The 22,622-nt window shown below is 45.1% G+C and overlaps 1 protein-coding gene across 1 annotated transcript in view; it reads right to left on the bottom strand.

Annotated features, from left to right (window-relative positions):
• LOC146183109 (cytochrome P450 3A14-like) overlaps positions 1 to 22,622 on the bottom strand; it is a 62,717-nt gene that overhangs the window by 25,784 nt on the left and 14,311 nt on the right. Inside the window, exons 7-8 of the mRNA XM_084609022.1 lie at positions 15,047 to 15,171; positions 14,387 to 14,474 (exon numbers count right to left, since the gene is read on the bottom strand). Of these exons, the coding sequence (XP_084465148.1) occupies positions 14,387 to 14,474; positions 15,047 to 15,171 (213 nt within the window). The remainder of the gene's footprint in view (positions 1 to 14,386; positions 14,475 to 15,046; positions 15,172 to 22,622) is intronic.

The following is a 22,622-nucleotide window of genomic DNA, read 5'->3' as shown; positions in this document are numbered from 1 at the left end:
ATGCAGTGAGTTGGGTTATCTAGATAGGGAAGTGTTCTTAAATTTTAGTGATTCATGTCTTGCTTTTTGCTTATCAGAGATTGAGTGGTTTGCGTTGTTGCTCGTCTTCTTTATATATTTCATGTGTGCTTCAATAAACATTAGTTGTAAGCTAGTGCCCATATTGTCTCCTTTCATACCCTTGTTTTTTCTTGCTGCTTCTTTCAAGATAAAATACAATCTTTGCTACTTCGGTCATAAAATTAATTTTAATGAAGTTCCACATCTCTTAAAAAAGTAGTATTGTTGTTGCAGGCATGTATTAGGCCATGCAGTACCAATTAAGGTGCTCGCTCGATGTAAAGCATAAAGAAAGGGAGGGCTCGTCTGATCTCGAACCTAGTGGGAACTGGTGGATTATGGACAGGCTGTTAAAATGTTAAAATTCACTTGCAGTTAAAGTCAACTAAATGCTTTTTTATTTGTAACTAGGGGCACTGTGATGCCTGACTTGCTCTTTTGCCAGGCTGGCGACGAGATGGAGTGAAAGGAGTTAATTTATTTCACTTTTGGTATGTCTCGGGTGATGTCAACATTGTTTCTTCTCTGGCATTGTAGGCAATCGCCCTTCAACTAATTGAATCCCAAAGTGAAATTTTGAATTAAAAAATAATAATTTAAGATTATTTAGCAGGCAGAGGCAAATTTCATGCAGTGACCTGCACCAGCATGTCGTGCATCATTTCAAGAAAACAAAACAGTATTGTGGTGTTCGTACTCTGTGCCTTTATTTCTTGCTCACAAAACCTCTACATATACGTGTTGCACCATATTACGTTTTCACTAATTTGTTGGGTCATGGTACTTTTTACCTTGCAGCAAGTTCCATGTGGCTTCTTAAGCAATGGCTCCTTCAAGCTCTATACCCTTTGCCAGAATTGTGCTGTGCTGTGGTGGGCAAGAAGCAGGACATTGATGTAAGTACTGAAGACATCTTTCAGTATGTGTAGTTTTTATTTGCCTAACCCACTACTGCATTTGTGACCCCTCATGTTTATTTTAACATTTAGGTTTCTTCAGTGTTTTCTTTGCTTGCTGCCGTTGCTTATGGCTATGACATTTGGCTGTTGAGTTTGAGAATGCGGAGTGGAATGGTGCCTGTGGCCTGTTGATATAGGCAAAATGCAAATTTGCCTGCCCACATTTGGTGCCACTGCATAGCTTGAAGAACTTTTGTGGAAGAGGGCTGTGGAAATTAACCCAGAGCCCTCCTTCATGATGTCTCTCATAGCTCATGTTCAGCTTTAGAGTAATAAAAGGACATTGAGGACAAGCTGAAGCTTTCTTTTATTATAAATTACTGCATTCTATCCACTGAAGTGCTACTTACTGAAAATGCGAGCTTACTTTAAGATAGGAAAAGCCAGAAGTTTTGAAAGAGATGTCATTACCAGCTGATTTCATAAGTTCTACATGATGCATCCATACTTTATTGGGCACAGGCCCCAGAGGCTGGGCTAGTAAGCCATTCCCTTCAATATGATGATCATGGAGTGTGGTTTACACAGGCCTTTGATATCATTGAGTACCCTTGGTTTTCAGGAACTATTTCAAGGAGCTTTGGAACTCCTGAAATTATTTGCTTCTTAAAATTCTCAAATAAATTGCATGGTTTTTCTCTAAAAGCGAGCCTACATGAAAACTAAAAGTGCACTTCAGAGGGAACAATTGAAGAGAGCATGAGCCTATATAATATAAACCCAAAGTGACAGCCTGGCATGCGTCCAGACCATGGTTACAGGTGGCTCTCTTTTTCGCAGTTGCCACCTCTCTTGCCCCTATTTAATTTTTCTTTTTTTCAGCATGTTTGTCTTTGTTTTCCTAAATTTCACACATTTATGCAAAACTGCTGTGAATAAATTTTTCTCAAATTGGAAGTCCTTGAAGACCTTTCTGGAGGGTTATTTTTCTGTCTTCCTGTCTTCAACTAGACCCGTTGATGGCTGCTTTCTTATAAATCAGCTCTGACAAATTTCCTCTCTAAAAGGCCCCCCTGCACTTTTTTGGTAGCTAAACTGAATGCGAATATAATTTGTATGTAAAGTGAAAAGAGAAAACAGGGGAGTGTTATTGATAATACTATGCCATATGTAATCATAGACCATGAATGAAGTATGGGGTTTTTCTGGCAGAATATTTCTGCAATGCTTCTCTGCTCAGCGCAAACCCCTTCACTGTGGAGCCAAACCTGTTTTGGGGGCAGAAATAGGTGGCTGCCAGGAGACATTTCTTGTGACAATGACCACATCCATTACCTGCTCCACTCAGTAACAAAATTCATAATCCCCCCCCCCCCCCATTTTCGCCCTTCTGGTTTTCAATAGTGAAGGCATGCTCCTCGTCAGATTCGTGCATAACATGAGGTTTGATACGGAAATATTCAGCATTGCACCCAACTTCTGCCCCAAAGGGAATTGGGAGGATATTTTTGCATGTCTTCAGTGCACAATCACGTGATACATCTGTGACATAGCCTATGTGTTACGTACACATATCTTGTGGAGTGTGTATTCTTTTTTTCCTTGAGAGAGAAGTGCTGCTCAGTCAAAAAGCACGATGCAAGGGAATTTAGAGTGAGCGCCGATTCTGTGCGTTTGCTATCTTTTGCTTAGCTTTCATTCTTTTTCTTCCGGTGGTTTAGTGGCGTTGGTGGTATTCGAGCAATGCAAGGACACGGAGTCAAGAGTCTGCTTCTTCACAGTGCGCTGCAGGGATTGTGCATTTGTTTTCCTCATTGTAATGAAAACATGCAAGGCTAGTGCATGAGTTACTTGCACACATTCACGCCACACACATGCTGTTTTGCAGTGGCAGAAAAGAAATAACTGTCAAGACTGAGAGCATCTTCTAAGGGCACATAAACGTTGATGTTTGAAGTTAAGCTGTAAATTCATAAAAGATGTGGCTTAGCTTATGAACCAACAATTTTCCGGCACTATCGTTTCACACAACGGGTTTAACTTAAGGTACAAAGGTGGCTGATCGAGCCCTGTGCTCTAACACGCTGCGCACAGAAGCAATCAAATCTTGAGCGCTCCCTATACTGCTGCTCAGGTCAAAGCAACCCAAACCTCGGTGAAACAAAAGTGACGTGGCTATGTCACCCCTGCATGTCCTGCATGGGCTTTTTTTTCATTCTGCTGGGAGGGAGTGAGAAAAGGGTTGCCTGGTCTGTGCGGGAATGACGCAAGGGTGCTGGGATGTTGGCCGTCCTTTAAAATGAGTGGCGGGTGGGAAGGGGGAGTGGAGGTAATGGGAGGGGAGTCTAGCTGTCCTGCGAGCTAAACGCACAGCAGTATGCATGCTTTCTTTTTTTATTTAGCAGTGCGGAAAAAATGAATGAATTGAGGGGAGGGGGGAGGGCAGACTGGCCAACGCAGGCAGCACGGTTTCAAGTGAGTGATGGCTTGGAGCTGCCTCGGCAAAGCACTGAGCAGTGTGCATGCTGGCTTTTTTTTTGTAGCACCGAAGGTTTGACTGCTTCTGTGTCCGCACATGGGCCGGTTTTGTACCTTGAGTTAAGCCCCCCATGTGATACAAGCCTGAGTCGCTTTGGGGCGTTAAACCCCATAAAGCAAACCTTATGTGAAACATCTTGTATAATTCCATTGCTTAATCCAAACGTCAAAGTTTACGTGCCCTTTAGAAGATGCTCTGTCTTGACAGAATTACTTTTTTTTGCGCCACTACAAAACTGCATGTGTATGGGCACGTATGGGCATGCGTGTGTGCAAATAACTCTCACTCTGGTACTCAATATATATGCAGCCCCGCACACGGCAAGTACTCTTGCACATTTTTTTAGACTGCAGAAAGCAAACGCACCATCCCGGCGACATGCTGCGAAAAAACAGACTCACGACTCCAGAATCCCGCATCGCATTGCATACCAGCCGTTCCACCAATCGGAAGAAACAGAACGAAAACAAAAAATTGCAAAAGCACAGAATTGGTGCGCACTACACTCCCGCGCATCGCATCTTTTGACTGAGCAGCATGCCTCTGTAAAAAAAAAAATCTAGGAGATATGTGTATGTGACATATAGGCTACATCACCCATGTGTCACGTGACTGTGCACCCAAGATGTGCAAAAATATTCTCCCACAAGGATTTTGCTATATAATATAGGTGACGCATTGAGTTTTGCAAAGGGTTCAAGCAGGTCATTGTGCTCCTACTTTCACCCTGCCCAATTCAAGGGGTGAGAGGCACTTAAGAGCACAATTACCTACTATAATCTATATGATCTCGAATGGGCCAGGTGCAGCAGACAGCTTGTGAGATTGAGTATAGTGACAGGAAATCTTCACTTCATAAGAATACATTGACTTCAACTCCACGTAGCCCTGAATGCCTGCTTTTCATTTATTGGCAGTTATGTGACCTTGAGGGCTCATAGACTACACTCATCTTGTAAACACTTGACATCTTATTATTTGCTCTCTCTGTGTGCTTTGTTCTGCGGGTTTACAAGCTTTTTACTAAAGTGGATACAGTGAGTATGCACAGATCTGTTCTCTGAAGCATTGGCTGAGTGCCAGCCCAGGTCAACCCTGTTTAACTTAGAACTTCTAGCACATTATTTTTTCTGGGTATGGCTTTGGCATCACTCCTGACATCCCAGCTTCTGACACCAAGTATGCATAATCATGGTCTATCACTAACTCCAGTGCTGTAGTTGATCATCACATACTTCTGTGGTGCTGCACATTTTAAGTTGTCGCTGTATATGAGCAGTGTTTCAGAACCTACTTAGTGCTGAGCTACGGTACAAATTTGAGGACTAATAGTAAGTTTGCTCTGCTTGGTGGCTTCCACAGACAAGGACACACTTGTGGGGAAGGCATGTTGCGTACATACCTGCAGCCAACCCTTCCGATTTTTTAGAAGACTTCAGATGTTTGACCAAACTTTCTGATTGCACGATCACTGCCCTAAATCTTCCGATAGGGTGCTTCTGCCTGCAAAGAATGGCTTTTGCGGAACCAGCACCGAGGAATCAGCAGCCGCATTATAATTTCGAGCATCTCCATCAGAGGCCACACTAGCACCATCGGCATCATTGGCTAAGCAGGAAATCAATCAAAGCAGACTTTAGCCGAGCAAGAGTAGGTGTCGCTGGCTGCGAAAACAGTTGGTGTACTGCGTTTCTTGTAGGCAGCGATGCACAGTTATGCAGCCACAGTAGATATAGATGCTGTGCTGGCTTCGCTTTCGATCTCAGCTAAGGGCAGCCACTCAGTGTACTTGAGGTTAAAGGCTTTGCCCAAATGTCATGTTATCTGATCCTTCTTATTGAGCTCAGCCGCATGCCTTATGTTACTAAGCTTCTCTATGCTCAGCAATGGCGTGATTTCTCTTTTTTCGGAACCAACGCAGCCAATGACGGTCACGGATGAAATTACGTGTAAAAGGGCTAGTTATGGTTTTGCATTAAAACATTTAAACAGCGCTCCGATGGTACTGAGAGAAAACTGGTGGTGGGCATGCAGATCAGTTTTGCGTTGGCTATAGAGACGTAGTGAGAACATTTGGTGGCGGCCTGCAGATATCTCGACGGACGCACACCTTTAAACATGCATTGCATGCTTGCTGCTGCATGTGTTTATGCTTAGGATGTTTAGATTAGCACGCATCAGACACTGCCTGAAAGTAGCAGCCGCCTCCCCCTTTTGTACACAAATGCTGCCCCCCCATTTTTGCAGTCTTTCCATTTTTGGTCTTAGCAAGTACGTATAAAGGAAGCTGGGGCCACTAGTAGCGCGATTGAGCCGTGTGAGCAATGTCAGCATCTGTGCTACAGGCATCAATGGCTTGCTTGTCACATCAGGGTACTATGTACTCTTCGGACACACGGTGCTGTCAAAGCGGTTGGTTCACTTGTTCTGTGGAGAGATATTCACGGTAGGCAGAAGGCATGGCTTTTCAAGTGCAGTGACCATTGTGGCTCCAAGCTTTGTTTGGAAGCTGAAATCAGCGAGTTAAATTTGTTGGTTTGGGTGTATATGTAGCGAAGAAGCACGCATATTTTCTTCCCTCTCCCCTGAGCCCTGCAAGCTCAAAGATCAAGTGTAGCAGCAACTTCAAATCAAATCTTAATGAACAAATTTGGTCACTAAATTTCACAGCATTTCTCAATGCATATGTCATGTTCTACATGAACAATATCACAGCAGCAGCGACATTTTGCCTAACATTAAGCGTCTTCAGCTGTTTTTCACAGCTGCCTTTTCATGCAGCCTGGGAAACATGTTCTGTTAGCCTGTGAATATCGTGTTTGCTTCTGAATGTTCAGAGGACTTGACATTAGGACATGAGTGTTTTGCGTGTGGAATATTTAATTCAAATTTTACCCTTGTGGCCGAATTCAAAAACATGTCTCCACTCGACGCTACCTCAGCTCCATAAAGTGCAGAAAACAGTCTTTTCTCTACTTAAGGTTCAGTTCAGATTCTTGAATGCTTTTAGCATTTTTTCCGACTTACCCTTCAGAAATATTTCTCCACTCCAGACAGCACAAGTGGCATACGGGGCAAGACTAATGGCGAATTCGAGTGGGAGAGCAGGCGCCCTCGAGAGCACTTCGAAAGTGCTCTCAGACAAGCGGGTGCCCTCCAGTGGTAGAGCAGGAGTAGAATCACTGGCTTCGAATGGTAAAGGAGGAGGTCTTTTCCTTTGCTGAGAGCACCTGAATGCACTCCCGGCTGCTTCCTCATCTAAAGCGAATGTAGAGGAAGTCACATGACATAAAGCGGTGTATCCGCACCATCTTTTTTCATTTCTCGAGTCGGTGACGCTCTAAATGGCGGCTGCAAAGCATTGCTCAGGTTTGAGAGTCACTGCTGGCATCGAAAGGGCCAAAGGAGGCAGATCGCCGCGCTGTGAAAACAAAGGCATGCAAAGCAGTTCTACATGGAGTGTTTGCTTCTCCTCGGGTTGCAACTGCTACTACTGCGGGTAGGCGGAGAATGCTGGGGAGGGAAGTGCGGTCACAATGGTCATGGCGTATGCTCTCGGCACGCAGAGAGCGTTCCCGTGGGAGGAAAATTACACCCTCGCTCAGCGTGCTCCTGTACTTCTCTGTACTGCTCGGCACCTTTGCTCTCGTCCCCCCAACCGAATGGGCCATAAGGCCAAAATTTGGCCCGGAAAGTGCATGCCACTACGTGTAACATGCTCATTTTCTAATGTCAAGTCCTTGTGAACAGCATCCACAAGCTGCCTCAAGAGTCACAGGCTAGTAGGCTGTGGCGGCCGCTTTTCGATGGAGACTAAAAGCAAGGCGCCCATGTGCGGTGCGACATCAGTGCACGTTAAAGAACTCCAGTTGGTTGAAATTTCTGAAGTCCTCCACTACAGCATTTCTCATAGCCTGAGTCGCTTTTGGACGTTAAAAAAATGTCACAGCCTAGTAAAATATGTTTTGCAGACTTCATGAACAAGACAGCTGTGAAAAATGGCTGAAAACAATTCACATCTACCAACATTCACTGCGAGTGACATATGGCTCATGTAGAACAGGATTTAGGCATTGAGAACTGCTCGAACTGCTGTGAACTCTAGTGACCTAGTTGCATATTTGCCCTCTGAGTGCTCAGCGGCGAGCGTTGAGCACATGTGAGGTTCAAAGAAGCATGTTATAGCGCATGCACCCAAGCCAACAAATTTGTATTTCCAGAAGCAAATGCCGCTTCTGTTTCCAAGCAAGCTAGGAGCTTTAATTTTAAGCGCACTTGAAAAGCCATGCCTTCCACCAACTGCAAATATCTCTCCACAGCTAAAAAGACAGAATTGACCCCCCTCCCTTCAGCACTGCAACTAGACAGGCAAGTATATTTGAGGCAATCAGAAAGCCATTGATGTGTGCAGCACAGGTGTTCCATGGCACAACTGCACCTCCGGTACCTCGCTGTCTTCCTATTTACAATATGACATTCCCCACAATTGCACCACTGTCCACAGTGGTTTACAGACAGAAACCACTGCACGTTTCATTTGCTGTTAGCCATCAAATGCTTTCTGCAACTTGGCACTTGGCATGCTCTGAAATGTTGCTAAGGTATCTGGTGATGACTTGAAATGTGCCTACACCACAGTAGCATAATGCGATGATCAACTACAGCATTGAAATCTGCAACTGACGATAGTTATCCATGCTCAACGTCAGCCGCAGAAACTTAGGAGGCTTTTCTTGGTCGTACTTGAAACGATGTTTCAGTATTTTCGAGTCAGATTGAGGTTCTCGGAGCCAATGCTTCAGAGAGTGGGTCTGTGAATCCTTATTGTATCCACTTTCATGAAATGTTTGGTAGGCAGTAGAACGAAGTCTGCACAGTGTGTGAAAGCTGCGATGCCCCATTTTTTCAAGTGGAAGTCTAGGGTCTAGGTGTCCCCGTAGTAGTGTCATTGCCACTTATAGATGCTTTGTTTTCTCATGCACTCGAGGAGCAATTCAAGTGGAGCTTCATTTCAAAAAAAAAAAGGGCCTCGAGGACCGCTTGGAGTAAAGGTGTTAGTCAAGGCATGTTTGTGAATATCAGTTAACCGGATCCCTATGCACTGTTTCCACTGCCTCGGGTGGTTAGGGTATTTCTCGACCTTATTGGAAGGAAGGCTGAGGGGCCGTCATGAATCCTAACCAAGCTTTTAGTAAACTTGGGGAGAGTTGTGCCACTTCATGGCATTCTCGATCACCATTGATAATTCACTGCTGGGCTCAAGTAATACTCGTGCACTTTTGAAGATGCGTTATCAACTGTTTTTGTACAAGTTGCAATGATGATATACTTTCCATACTGTTCTGCGTGCAATTTTGTTTTTCTTCTATGATCATATATGTAGAATTGGATAATCTTTCATTTCAGGTTTGGTTTTATTCCTAGCCCTGTGTGCTAAGCCATATCCTAGAATGCACACTTCTATTTCTCAAAGTCCGTTTAAATCTCCAGTTCTGCACTGCACTGTTCACTCTAGTTATTGTAGCTTACCATGAAGCAGTGCTCAAATGTCTTTGATTGATAGGATATGGTTCAAAGACCCTTGAAATATCTGTTCGACTAAGGTATTAGATTTTGTGATGGACTGATGCTGAACGCCTGTATTCTTGTGTCAGTTCGTCATATTTCTGTAGTTCAGAATCGAAACTTTTTGAATTGTTATCAATTAAATATAGAGCATCTAATTACCCCTTTCCCAGAATGTTTTGTAAAGACAGCTGAATTTTCGGATTTTGGAATATAGTCCGGCTTTTTTTTTTTGCAATTTGCAGACGTCGCACAGTGAAAACCTGCATCCAAGCTCGAATCCAACAGGCCAAGAGCAGCTGAAGAAGGAAACCTGCATCCAAGCTCGAACCTGGTGGACCGAAAGCAGATGTTTTGTGACCACAGTGTATCAGCCAATAAAGCCAATCCAGGTGACCACATGTATCTTTTGGAAGCTTGCATTCTTTGCACTTGAGACTCATCTCATGGAGAGCATCATTTCTGCAAAACATTTTGTGTCATAACTATAGCAGAAACTAATTGAGGCCTTGCACAAGGCCTAAAGCTGGCATATTAGTATTATGCACAACACAAACATGAGGTGTGATGTAGGAGCCTTGCAACCATGCAGAGTGTCACCATAGCATGGTAGCATTCCCATGCTGAATGTCTCATCGTCTGAGATCAGACTAATGTCTTGTAACTTCAGAGTGCACTCATTCCTTGCACTAAAGGCCCCAATAGTCTGACGTTTTCGACGCGACTGGCTAAGTCTGCGACGTTAGCCACGGCACGTCGGCTACGACGGGCGCGTCAAAAAACTGCCGCTTTTACAGTCTGGCGCGGCTGGCGTGCCCGATGCCGCGGCGCGCATGCGCACAAGACGCCCTCGAGGGCTGGTACGTTTTCGGGGTTCATTTTCGAGCAGACGACAGGGCACCTACAGGGACCTGGCTGCAGCCTATCAAGGCACTAATTACTGTTGTGATCAAGGCAATGACGCGATGTGTTTACTGCGAATGTTCAAATGGCACAAGGCATTTACAGCCAGCCGTGGAGACGTCCAGCCCAGCAACGGCCTGAGCCCGCGCCGCCGACGGCTAAAGACGGAACGATGATTGTATACGTGCGTGTTTTACTGAAAACTAATCAAAATTTAAGTATATGTACGATTACAGAGGAGTTAGAGATTACACAGTAATGAGGATCACTTTCTCGGCTGGCCGCAGTTCCTGTAGAATTCCATAAATTTCGCGAACTCCCTGGTTGTTGAGCCACTGACGTTCCGTGAGGCCAAATCGAGTACGGCCTTCGACCGAGTACCGGTCACAACTCTATGCGAAGCCGCTTCCGCAGTTTTTGGTATTCTTCCTATGAATGTACTGCAGATAAGTGAAACAACACCATCGTTACACCACCTAGAGCAATGCATTAAAACGAGCATGGCACACGCACCGCAGCGAAGAACTCACAGCGGTGCCCAGCCGCACTACTGACAGTTTGCATCGCAAGCATTTTTCTTTCCTCTGAACGTCTCTGTATAGTCAATCCGCTTGGTATCATAGATGCAGGGCCGCCCTCGAATTCCTTCTAGCAGCCTTTCCGCAACAGTGTCTGAAATGCGCGCGTGGTTATAGCGCGGTCTCTGTCTACATGCAAGCCGCCATCTTCACTGCGCGTGAGGAATGCTGGAATGTGTGGCCGATGCGGCTGACGCGGTCGGCGAGAAATAGGCGAGATTCTATTTGCGCGTCGGCGACGTTGGGCCGCGTCGGCTCGCGCTCGCTACGTTCATCACGCCGTGACGTTGGACTATAGACCTCGGTTTTTCGCCGACGTAACGTCGCGGAGGCCGACGTGCGCGCGCGCGCATTACGTCTGACTATATTGGGGCCTTGAGTGGCCACATCCGTGCACTCTGAATGTTGATAGCTATGCACAAATTTTGCCGCACACACACGGGTACCAAAGTCCTCACAGTGTGCACGCCTTCGTGCCGTGAGCACGTTGCACGTTCTCCCACCGTGTACACATCGCGCGTCCTCTCATCGCACATCTTCGTTCGTACATCCTCGTTAGTACATCCTCGTTCGTACATCTTCGTTCGCACATCCTCGTTCGCACATTCTCGTTCGCACATTCTCGCGCTGTGCGGATCGATAACCACGCACAGATAACCACGCAGAGCCTCGTACAATATTTTCAGTAGGGATGCCTTGTAATTAGGTGCCATAAGAGGTAGCAATTGTTTCTTTATTTCCTGGGAAGCTGCTCTCTTTCATTGTTGGAGGTTTACCCTTGAGCAATTTTGTCGCTGTTGTGTTGATTTGTAACTCAGCATAGGCCTATGTTGTTTCGAATTGAAGCAAAGCAGACATCGTTTTGTAACTGCCTAGCGGGGCAGTAAATTGTCTACTCACTTAAAATGAAAGGTCTACCCACTGTGTTCTAATAAAATAAGGGTATGATGATTGTGGCGACTGGTTAGCAGCGAATCTAGCGCACAAGCAGACAAGATAAGTCACGCTGCGCCGGCGGCCGCTTCTCTGCCTGGCTGTGTGCTGACATTTTCTTGTACCGCACTTATTGCACCTGCCAGCTACTCGATAGTAGCCAGCGATCTGCAAGGAGGAGTCAGCTTTTTCAAGCTGATCTGTGTAAAAGATTTGATCAGTAACATCGGTTCAGCCAGAGTCCATTCAGAAGCGCTGTTGCAGGACTCTCGTTCAGCTGAACCACGGTTAAACTGACTGTGTTTTTTTTGCGCAATTCCGCCGACTTGATCGCCTGCGTCTTTAACTGGAACGCTCCTAATGCAGGTACATACGTTGCCATCGCTGCAATCTATAGACGTGTCCATATATGGCTACCCGCTACTTATGTAGCTAGACGAAGCCGGTACTTGCCGTTTTACACAATAAGCGATTACAGTTCGCATGCAAACCTGTGATAGGCATTTTTATACTCCATCTGACCTGCATTACGGTTTACAAACAGCTGACACCAATTAAAAAAAACGCGGATCCGCTATGCCTACGAAACCTGCCGAGCTTCTCCGAATGCCCGCCGACTCCAGATCCACGTGGCATGCTGATGGAATTATTGGACTCGATTTAAGCTGGCTTGAACGTTCTGTGCAGCCAGCTATCATCGAGTGCCGGAACGCAGCAACACAAGAAACTGGAACTCGGACTGCTCCGGCTGGACGACCGAGTGAGCAAGCGTGCTGGCAGGCTTGTCTACGTGCGCTCCCTCGAAAAAAAGGAGGGCGCGTTTATGCTCACATGTAATCTGCGTTATTCATTTTTTCTTTGCGAAATTAAGAACCTATAAATGCGAAATTTTGATATACACCACCAGAAACCACACTTATATCAACATTGTAAATTAACATTCACAACGGATGTTAGAGGCAATATCGTAGGAGTGTACCGCGGAGCTTCGCCCTATGGCCTGGTTTGTCGACTGCTGTTTTGGCCCGGCGGGTGAATGCTCTCGCGGGCCTGGCAGTACACAGTTGGCTGTTCATGACAGGTTAGGGCCGTTCCGTGGCCCAGTTCATATTCACTGGTCTGGATTCAGCTTTGCTTTTCCACAGCCGCCTCTTTCAAGCGTGACCTGCCCAGCTCGCCGCGACCGTCGCGGATTATTTTTTCGGCGCTCACTTGTGGCGCTGCCTGGTCAAGGCTAGTGTCGCCCTCGTGGTTTTTGTACGATGCCCATAGCAAGCCGAGTAGGTTGGATTATCAGGAGTCATTGGGCGCATGCACGAGACGGTCGCGGAAGCAAATTCTCGCTAAGATGCCTTTGACGCGCTAAGTACGTTACATGAAAAATTAGGAAGCGGGAGGGGGCGGAAAGGACAGGATGATGTCAATGGTGTGACAGACTTGACTCTATCCAATGTTTATTTGTGAAAAAAAACGTAATTGCTGTCAAAAACAAGGAGAATAAGTGAGGTAGCTATAAAGTTTCTGAAAGCGTTGAGGCCAGCAGACCAAGAGGCTTGTCGCATGTTCAAGACTACAGTCATAGGGGACCTTTTTATGTTGCATTGCATGCCCATATCATGTGCAAACACTAACTGATTCAGCTCTCGAGTTATCTCATTCTTCAAACCTTTGCTGAACTCATACAATCTTGCACAGCAATTCACTCCGAACCTCAGAAAAACGTAACATGGGTAATTTAGCCCATAAAGTAACATTAACCTTTCGTTATTCATAATTTCGAGATGAGAAAAAAAAATTTCACTCCTCTGAGTCCTTGTTTCTTATCTCTTGCTCATGATCATTACCTTAAGCAAGGCTTTACGCGTGAATATGGGCTGCACATTAAGGTCAGGTAAGAAGGCACGCAGGGCTTCATAAAATAATTTCGCTACGCCGCCTAATTCGCTGTGTCCGAATTTAGCTCCTATCAATGTGCAAACATTATCGATGCGAACATCCTCATGGTTCCGCAAGAGGACAGCCCGGAAGAAAACCCCGCCATGTGCAACAGATGCGACAGCAGCGATGTGGGGGTGATGCATTTAAGGACCGCATCCGTGGCCGAGTGTGATGTACTTAGCCGATGACGAAGTGAAGTGTGCAGGAGCGCAGCGGAAGAAAAGATTGAAGACAGAATAAAGCTGGGCATTCGAACGAACGGCCGTGTCTCTGCTTGTTCTCCGTCACACTAGACAATTAGCTGTAATAGATAAAAAGTTGTATCGAAAATTATTTACCCAGTGTATATAAGTAGACATTACTCCCATGTTTTCTGACATCCGCCTACACCTCAGAGCCTATTTTTATAACTTAGTGACCGGCTTCATTGAAACCCATGGTACACAATAAGGCCGTCTAAATCTGACGTATTTTGTCAATGGGTTAACTTTACTAGCATGGCCAATATAGCCGCTGGTCAGCTTCAGTGCATATTTCCATCCAGTCTTCGAAGTATATGCATCTATTTTGTTATTATTTTATGCATTCAGAGAGACATTTAAAGGAGGAGAAATAGATTCATGATCACACTTGGATGTCGCATCACACATATGGATGGATAGCCAACCGGTGCCTTAATAAAGGCAGCTGGATAGGTGTCAGGGATTTGGTGATACGTAATCGAAAACAATACACTATTTTAGGGAGATATACGATTCCAACATTTGCATATAGAGATTGTATCTGGCGGACATTGAAGACTATGGCGCTTCTCACCTGCGCTGTGCATAATTTGAATTCATTTATATCACAGAAATGATGTACAGAAGCGCATCGGAAGGGTAGTGTTCCGGAATGAGGCCACAAGGTACACGGCTACAACTGCTTGGCAGCGCCACTACGAAGAGCGACTTCTAGAAAACACGACTCACCGTTCTCTCCCGGATTTTCTCCAGACCCGATTCCACGTTCGACATATTTCGCCTCAATCAGGTTCTGAAGAATATCTGGTTTTCGGTGCTGCACCAAAAAGAAAGAAAAAGCAAACAAACTGGATCAGCAGCTCCATCATATACATTCCTCATTGCGAGCACTTCTTCAAAGGTTCTAGCTTTCTCCTGGGCAGTACAGCTCCGTCAGCGTACCTGCGCAACACTCCGAATCTGCGGACAGTGCCTGCAGCAGGGACGGCACCACTAGCTCCCACTTGCACGGGCAAGGGTGCTTTCGTGCATTTTTAACACGACTAGACTGATTCGAAGCTTCTTAAAAAAGAGAAAATTGTCATTTTAGCTCGCAAATCAACGGCACACAGAAAAGAAAACGAAGCACATAAAGGTTTATCACGGAACACGTGGACAAGAAAATATTTTTTTTTCGCCACAAACAAGCTTTTACTGGTTTAAACTGATTTGAATTCAATTAAAATATCATTCTGAAGAAGAACACGGAACGGAACTGGAAAGGCGTGAACCCGAACATACATTAAACCACCCAAAAAAATTTGGTACAAGTCCCTGCTCACAAGGCCTTCGCGAAGTTTTCAGAAGTTTGACGCGAGCATAAAATACGAACAACCTGAGTCAGCTTACCGAAGGGTCCTTTTTTCTCATTTCGATTATCTTCTCTGTCTGTCGCCTAACGGAACGGAAGCGTCTGGCTACGAGCGAAAGGAAGCACAGAGGCCTCATAAAAATACCGAAACTTGTGATGCACTCTGAAAAAAAAAAAAAAGAGAAGAATAAGTGTGAGCCCCATGAGCTGCAGGTGAGTGACACATATCGATGTAGTATGCTAGGCCGCACCAGAGGTGAGGGATCGATGCCCTGTACCGGGTACCAGTCTGTGATACAATGGGAACATGTTTCCCTTCGCCTCACGCTCGACTCATCTGAAGTGAAATGCTAAGGAAACGGGCACCTAATCTTACCATGTGTAGAGAGAAATACCGTGCTCAATTATTAGACGCTGGCCTAAGCTTCCAGCGCACCATAAAATCTATCATCTTTTACAGGGTGGATACCGTAGCGGAAGCTACACTAGGCTAGTAGAAACGCATTTCGAGGAGCTGGGTAGAGGCCACTACTGAGCATGCGCCGTTGCAATGGCAGCCAGCTGCGCCATTTCGCTGGTGTTCCGCCGCTGCACTCGCCACAGAGACCAGGAGGAGGAGTGTAGCTGCATCACCGGCGCGGAAAGCAGAAGGGTAGTTTCCGCACTGCGCATGAGCGCGCCACCGTGGATAATTGACGAAGTGTGGCAGGAAACCGTCTGCTGGCTTCGCATGCGCTGGGCATGAAAGTGAATTCTGCCTAGAACGCCTGTGAACTTTGATACGTTCAACAGAACGCTGGTTGTGTTCAGTGCAATGCTCGCTCATCTGCAGCCAACCTTTCACCCCTCATTTGGTTAAACAGCGTTGAAGCCGTCTAATTTTTGTTACCTGGGATGGGTCTCGGGACTTCGAAGTTGCGCCGCCGTCAATTAGATCTCTTTTTTTTTTTGCGCGAGGTGTCATTTTCGGCCGCTAAAGAACAAATATTTAACGAAAACATTAGCTTGATGGAAACATCATACATGCCTAGCCGTTCTTCGAAACGTTCTACAACTTTCGCATTTACAATGTATTCCTGAAGCCAGGTAGCGAACAGGTAGCTAAATACTCTTCGATAATTCATTTTTACAAACAAAAAATACTGTAGCCTAGGTAACGTAACTCTCAGTATCGTTTAGTTGGTTTGAAATTCCGCTGCAGTATAGGCAGTCTTTTTACCCTTCGCAGTTATGACTGCGATAATTCGCCGTTCTAGCCGTGCTGCGCTGTTTTGCCGCCTTGCCATTTTTTCCGTGTGCCGTTGTGTCCCCGTGCAACTGTTTCTTCCCGTATACTATTCTGACCAGTGCTGTTTTTTTACGCGTCTGCTTTATCGCCGTGGTATTATTACGCAGTGCTGTTTGTGATTGCGCTCTTTCTTAAGCGCGGTTTCGGCGCAATGCTTTTTTGTCGAGCGCTGTGTTTTCATATCCTGTTGTCCAGCCGTCACGGGCCTGAATGTTCGAAAGATGACAAGGTCAGTTTTTTGGAAACTGTCCCATTGGTAGGAAGGGCCATCTTTTCCTCCACGTTGATGGCAAAGTTATCTTGAAGGGAGAAAAATCCTCCTGGCACGATGAATAAAATTGTAATTTTTTTATTAAGTTTCATCTGAGAACCCCGCATTTAATTTCCATGGCACACGCAACACAATACAATACACAGAATGAAATGGCAATGAACAATGCTAGGTTTGAAACGTGATGTTTTTAACAGCGTCTTATGACGGTCAGTGTTCATGTGGAATGTAGCTGTACCAGGCAGGCCATTTCGTCGGCTGTTGTGTATATGCGGGCGCCCAGAGGTACGTGCGCTGGTAGGAGAGAGGGCTTTAGTATGACTGTTGCAAATAAAGAATTTGGAGAGCTAGTTGTAAATATACGAAGAATAAGGGACAAAATTTTCGAAGAAGATTCAATGTGCAAAGTTTGCATCGTATTTCATGTTTTAAATACTGTTTTAAATACATGTTTCAATACTAAAACGATGAAAATAATCTTAATGGACAGACCTAACTGCAACTTTGTGTCCATTCAAGGGCTTTATTCGAATAAAAACTTGGAAGATCGCATATTGTACACGTATTTTCTATAACTTCGGGCGAACTAACGGTATATACAGCGTAGAGACGTCCTATCAGTTGCATCATATTTGAGCACGCAGCCTCTTAGGTCATTAAACCCTGCACCTGACAATTGGAACTTTGATGCTCAGACCACTTATTATAGTCCAGAGTGGCCGCCGCCAAAGACTTGAAATCATGCGAGATTGTAGGTTCCCAGGTAAGAAACAGATCCGACTTGTCTTATTTGAGGAAACTTCTGACAACCGAGCGCCTTGGTGCAGAGGGCAAAAAGGCGAAAATAAATCCACCTGACTGGGCCCTAAACACCAATCAAACACAACAGCAGGAAGCACTTACATAAACGCACATAAACAATATAAAAAAAACAGAATGCAAACGTTTGTGGTACACAGGTTTCCAATTTGGGCAATAATTTCCAGGTAAACAGGGCGAAAGCAATCACAGAACAATGGAGAGAAACAAAAAACACTTATGAAATATATGTACAGGCATTAACGTAAATAAGGAGGAAAAAATAAATAAACGTTCGATTCCTTGAACGAAAAAAAGAACAAGAAAATGAACACTTATGCACTCTCTAGAAATTGTCTTTTCGCAAGGTTACGAAAAGCAAAGAAAGAGGAAAATTTCTGCAATATGTCCAACAACTCGGGGTGGTAAATCAAAAGGTTTGGAATTATCCAGATTAACGACTACGTACAGTCTTTGTCAAAAATATACGGCCCAAGGCTTTTGCTTCTAAACCTCGTAACAAGGCTCGTTACGTATCTGCAGCGCTCGAAATCCCGTACACGGAAAATCTAGTCGTCACTGTTTTCTATGATTAACTTGATATACCGGTATTGCTTCCAGGAGCCTAGTTAGAGTGCTTAGAAGTGAACCCCTTGGGCTGTATATTTTTGACAGAGACTGTACCATAATTTGTCCTGTTTCTTGCGCTCTGTAGATTGATGTATCGAATCTCATATTGTGTTTGATCGGTCATATATTTATAGAAAAAATGTTGCTTATTAGCTCTGAAATCCAAAACGCTTCCGTAGCCAGTCGTTCATAATATAATGTTTGTACCGGTAATTTTCAATAGTGCCTTAATTATGAACACGTGGAGTAGTACCTTGATAATTTTTCTATAAAACGAATAGCCTTCTTCTGCAATAACAAAAGGATTTTATGAATATTTGTCCCAGTCACTCCCCAGACATGAAGGCAACAGTGTAGCCTATAGCACTGGAATAAAGCTGGTGCTTTACCGGAGTGGCAAAAAAGCTCGAAACCTGCTAAGTATTCCTATACATTGTGCTATGGCACGCTTTATGCGCAAAATATGCGGCTCCCAGCTAAGATTGTCGTGAAATTGGAAGCCTAAGAGTTTTATTTTCGTAACACGCTCCAAAGATCGAGACTGAAAACTTATCGGATTGGAAATATGAACTGCTTCTAAATTCTTGCGGGCTGACTAAATTAAGTTTACCGCTAGTGTGTACTGAAGTCAACACAAAGCCTCTTTGAATGGAACGAACAACAAATCATCAGTTTGTTTTAGACAAAGGCGAAGTCAAGAGGACCGTCTGGAATGCCAGTTGAAGTCTGATGATACACGAGGGCAACGGTGTCACGAAATCGGCGCACATTTTTATTAATCCGGCGCGGCGCGAGGCACGCGCGGCGTCGCATGGAAGGTTCGAGAAAAACCTCCTTCGTCGCGCGAGAGAGCGCGTAGCTTTGTACGCGTCGCCGTCGCCCTCTTTCTCATCACCCGGCGATGACGGTGACTCATCAGCTTAGAATATGCCAGAGATCTCCAGAATTTTCTACGGGTCCTAGCCAATGACGACGCGCGGCTGCCTCGACGGGAGGAAAAGGGAGCGTTCTAACCAGCGAAGCTAAGTGTGTGTGTGCGCTAGCTCTGGCGCGTCTTAACAGACAGACGCGGCGCGCCCTATTTGTGGAGGCCGCGCCGCTTGTGTAGTCAGTCAGTCAGTGGTGGCGGCGTGTTCGCAAGTGCTTCAGCTGGACTCCCGGGGATCACCCGCTACTGGCAAGCCCACGGACCTGCGAAGGAGCGGCGCTCGTCTTGCATGGCGGCCACATCATGACTCTCGAGGCGTCGGACTGCAACAATGCCCGGTGAACAATTTGGTGTTTGTTTTTGTGACTCTCTCGTGTTTGATCTGTGTTGTAAAACCTCTGTGTTATTGAATCCCTCTGTAGTTGCATGCTTAGCGTTTGTTATTCTGTGAGCCTCTTTTCCATGCAATTTTAGTGTTTGGGTATTCCTTTGTATCGTCTTTTGCTGTGCATAAATTGTGTTTAGTTTGTTACTTCTGACTCCGATCCTCACTCTGGTTTGAACCGGTGACAGCTGGGCAACAAACGACCACCCCCTTCTGTCACTACAAGGTAGTTGAATTCCGGCTGAGCTTGCCACGCAGGTCGAGGGCATCTCCTTTACGACCGGAACAGCTACCCCCACTCACTGTAAGGGTGTCTGGGAGTGTGCGCACCGTTAAGGGCGCATCGTTAATAATACCTTTTTATTATTAACGGATGACAAACGGCAACTGCCAAGTCTTGAACCATATCCGCTTTTAGCTCTGCTGCCTAACATTATGACAAAAATAAAACAGCAAAGTACACCAGGGACAAGCGGCACATCAAACGCCGAGTCTGTCATAATTTTGCGCCGTTTCTAAGCACTTTATATATATATATATATATATATATATATATATACGAAGGAAAGAAGCCAACAATCGGCGAGGCCAAGGAAAGCGTTGGGGATGGTGCTTTATGTCTTTTTTTGTTTACGTGGATAATCACAGAAATTAGTAATGTAATCTGTTTAGGGGAAAGATAATTAAACACAAAGTAGAAGAAAAAACAAAGTGCCGTTGGTGGGAACCGAACCCACGACTTCCGAATATCGCGTCCGGTGCTCTTCCAACTGAGCTACATCGGCCGCTGTCCCCCCTGCTACTTTCTTGGGTATTAATGTTGTCTGTATACGAACCTTGAGAGTGTTCACCAGCGCCACCCTCAACCAAAGCGGTGGACGTGGAACGTCCTTTGTTACCGCCAGCGTCACGTAGAACGTGATCAAGAGTGAGGGCGAAAGCTGTGCTAGAACCCTCTTACGCTACCTAGGGCTTCAAGACTGGCAGAACCGAGACCCCCGTAAGCTACAAGCTGATCAATTAAGGGGAAATGAGGGTGCTCGTTATAATACATGAAGGAAAGAAGCCAACAGTCGGCGAGGCCAAGGAAAGCGTTGGGGATGGCACTTTGTCTTTTTGTTTTGTTTACTTGGATAATCACAGAAATTAGTAATGTAATCTGTTTAGGGGAAAGATAATTAAACACAAAGTAGAAGAAAAAACAACGTGCCGCGGTATAACAGGATGTGAAACATCCTGTTATACCGCGAGCGTGACGTAGCACATGATCATTAAGGTGGGCGGCAGCTGTGCGAGAACACTCTTACGCTACCTTTTCGACCTTAAGGCTGCCAGAACCGAGACCCTCGCAAGCTATCAAGCAGACAATCTCAAGCAGATAATTGAAAGGGAGAATGAGGGGCTCGTTACGGTACAATTTAAAGGAGCGAACAGTCTGCGAGTTGAAGGTAAACATTGGAGGTTTATATAGCTTTTTTTATGTTTGTTGGTGATATTGGCCAGGGTATTATGGTGATTTTAGGGAAAAATAATATTAGAATATATATATATATATATATATATATATATATATATATATATATATATATATATATATATATATATAATCATTTTCATCAGTGATCCACTGCAGGGCGAACGCCTCTCCCATATTTCTCCAATTGACCCGGTTCTGTGCTAGCAGCATCCACTTGATTCCTGCGAACTTCTTAACCTCATCCACCCACCTAACTTTCTGCCGCCCCCTGCTATGCTTTCCTTCCCTTGCAATCCAGTTTGTTACCCTAAGCGACCATTTGGTATCCTCTCTTTGCGCTACATGTCCTCCCCATGCCCATTTCTTCTTGATTGCCACTAGAATGTCAGTAGCCTTAGTTATTTCTCTGACCCACTCTGCACGCTTCCTATCTCGTAATGTTAACCCAACCTATTTTTTTCCATAGCCCACTGCGTTGTCCTCAACGTAAGTAGAACCCTCTTGGTTAGCCTTCATGTTTATATATATATATATATATATATATCAGATTCAATCAGGCAGGCAGTTATTTCCCTGCAGAGTTAACACCAATACAATAATGTACGCGAAGAGAGCGCTTCATAGCACTGGGTGCCTTATGATATTATCGTTTATGATCTCGAACTCACAAAAGCAGGTGCTATGGCCTTCAACAGGGTCTGTATTTGGTAACATAGCAATTCAATGCATTTTTCCGTGACACCAGGGAGCGAGGTTAGTAATGGGCGGCATCTGGTCGTGGCGCCGCCGCTATGTTCCCGGCCGCTTCCATCAGTCCGGCTAAGTAACAGGGACTGCTGCGTCGTCGCATAACTACGACGCAGTTTCATTTCTGGCATGAGATTAGCAGATGTCGTTAGGTGTGTCCAACGCACCAAGAGATCATCAGTGTCGTTGCAGGTGGTCGTTACATCGCGGCCTGAGTGTGAAACAAATATAGCGTATTTTCGCGATTTTAAGCACCGCTCGATTCTAAATACCCCCTTTTTAGCAAAAATAAATAAATAAAAAGCTTTCCCATGCAGATATGAATAACCCATTTTTTAACCAAGGTGCTCGTATTCGCGGCCACTAAGCGCACTTGCTGGCTGCCGTGGAGCCGCAGCTTTCAGTCCCGAGGTGGCGCGCATCAGCGGCTTCTCAGGGGTTTAGAGATACCAGCGGCCGGGTGAATAAACCGGCGGTGAAAAATAGCAAAAAACGACTGGAAGATTGGTGGCTTAAAAGCAGTGAAGTGACATAAAGTTAGTAATGTAGAAACAAAAATTTAATAAATAGAATGATGGTATAGTTAACCAATCTGAAACAATAATTTAAATAAAGGGAGAAAAATGAGCATGATAGCTACTGCTACCACCCCGTTTCAAAGGGGACGCTCCTATATTCCATCCATCCATCCATCCATCCACCTATCCATCTCCGCCTTCATGTATCGCTGTGTTCAACACTATGCATAGGAGATGATGGCCGCACAGAACGCTGATAACTGGACTGAAGCAACCCTGTATCAGCCTTTTATCGCGTGGGCATCGCGCGGCACTCGGCGAGTTTCGGGACGTGTTTGTAGCGCCTACATGCAGCTTGATGTTTGAGTAAACTCTAATCCCGTATGTCGAACATGTTAATCCTGTTTCTCTGCCAAAAAATTATTTTTTTTTACCTCCGTCTCGTTACAATACCAGCCCGAAAAATATTGGGAGCGGGAAGGGGAGGGGGGTAATATTAGATTTTTCGAATCTAAGCATCTTTCCTCACTTTTGCTATCGCGATCATGAAAAAAGGTGGTGCTTAGAATCGG

This window comes from Amblyomma maculatum, chromosome 7 (genome assembly GCF_055883805.1).
Source record: "Amblyomma maculatum isolate TAMU_Amacu chromosome 7, ASM5588380v1, whole genome shotgun sequence".
Lineage (NCBI taxonomy): Eukaryota > Metazoa > Arthropoda > Arachnida > Ixodida > Ixodidae > Amblyomma > Amblyomma maculatum.
This window is presented reverse-complemented; position numbering and strand designations above follow the sequence as displayed.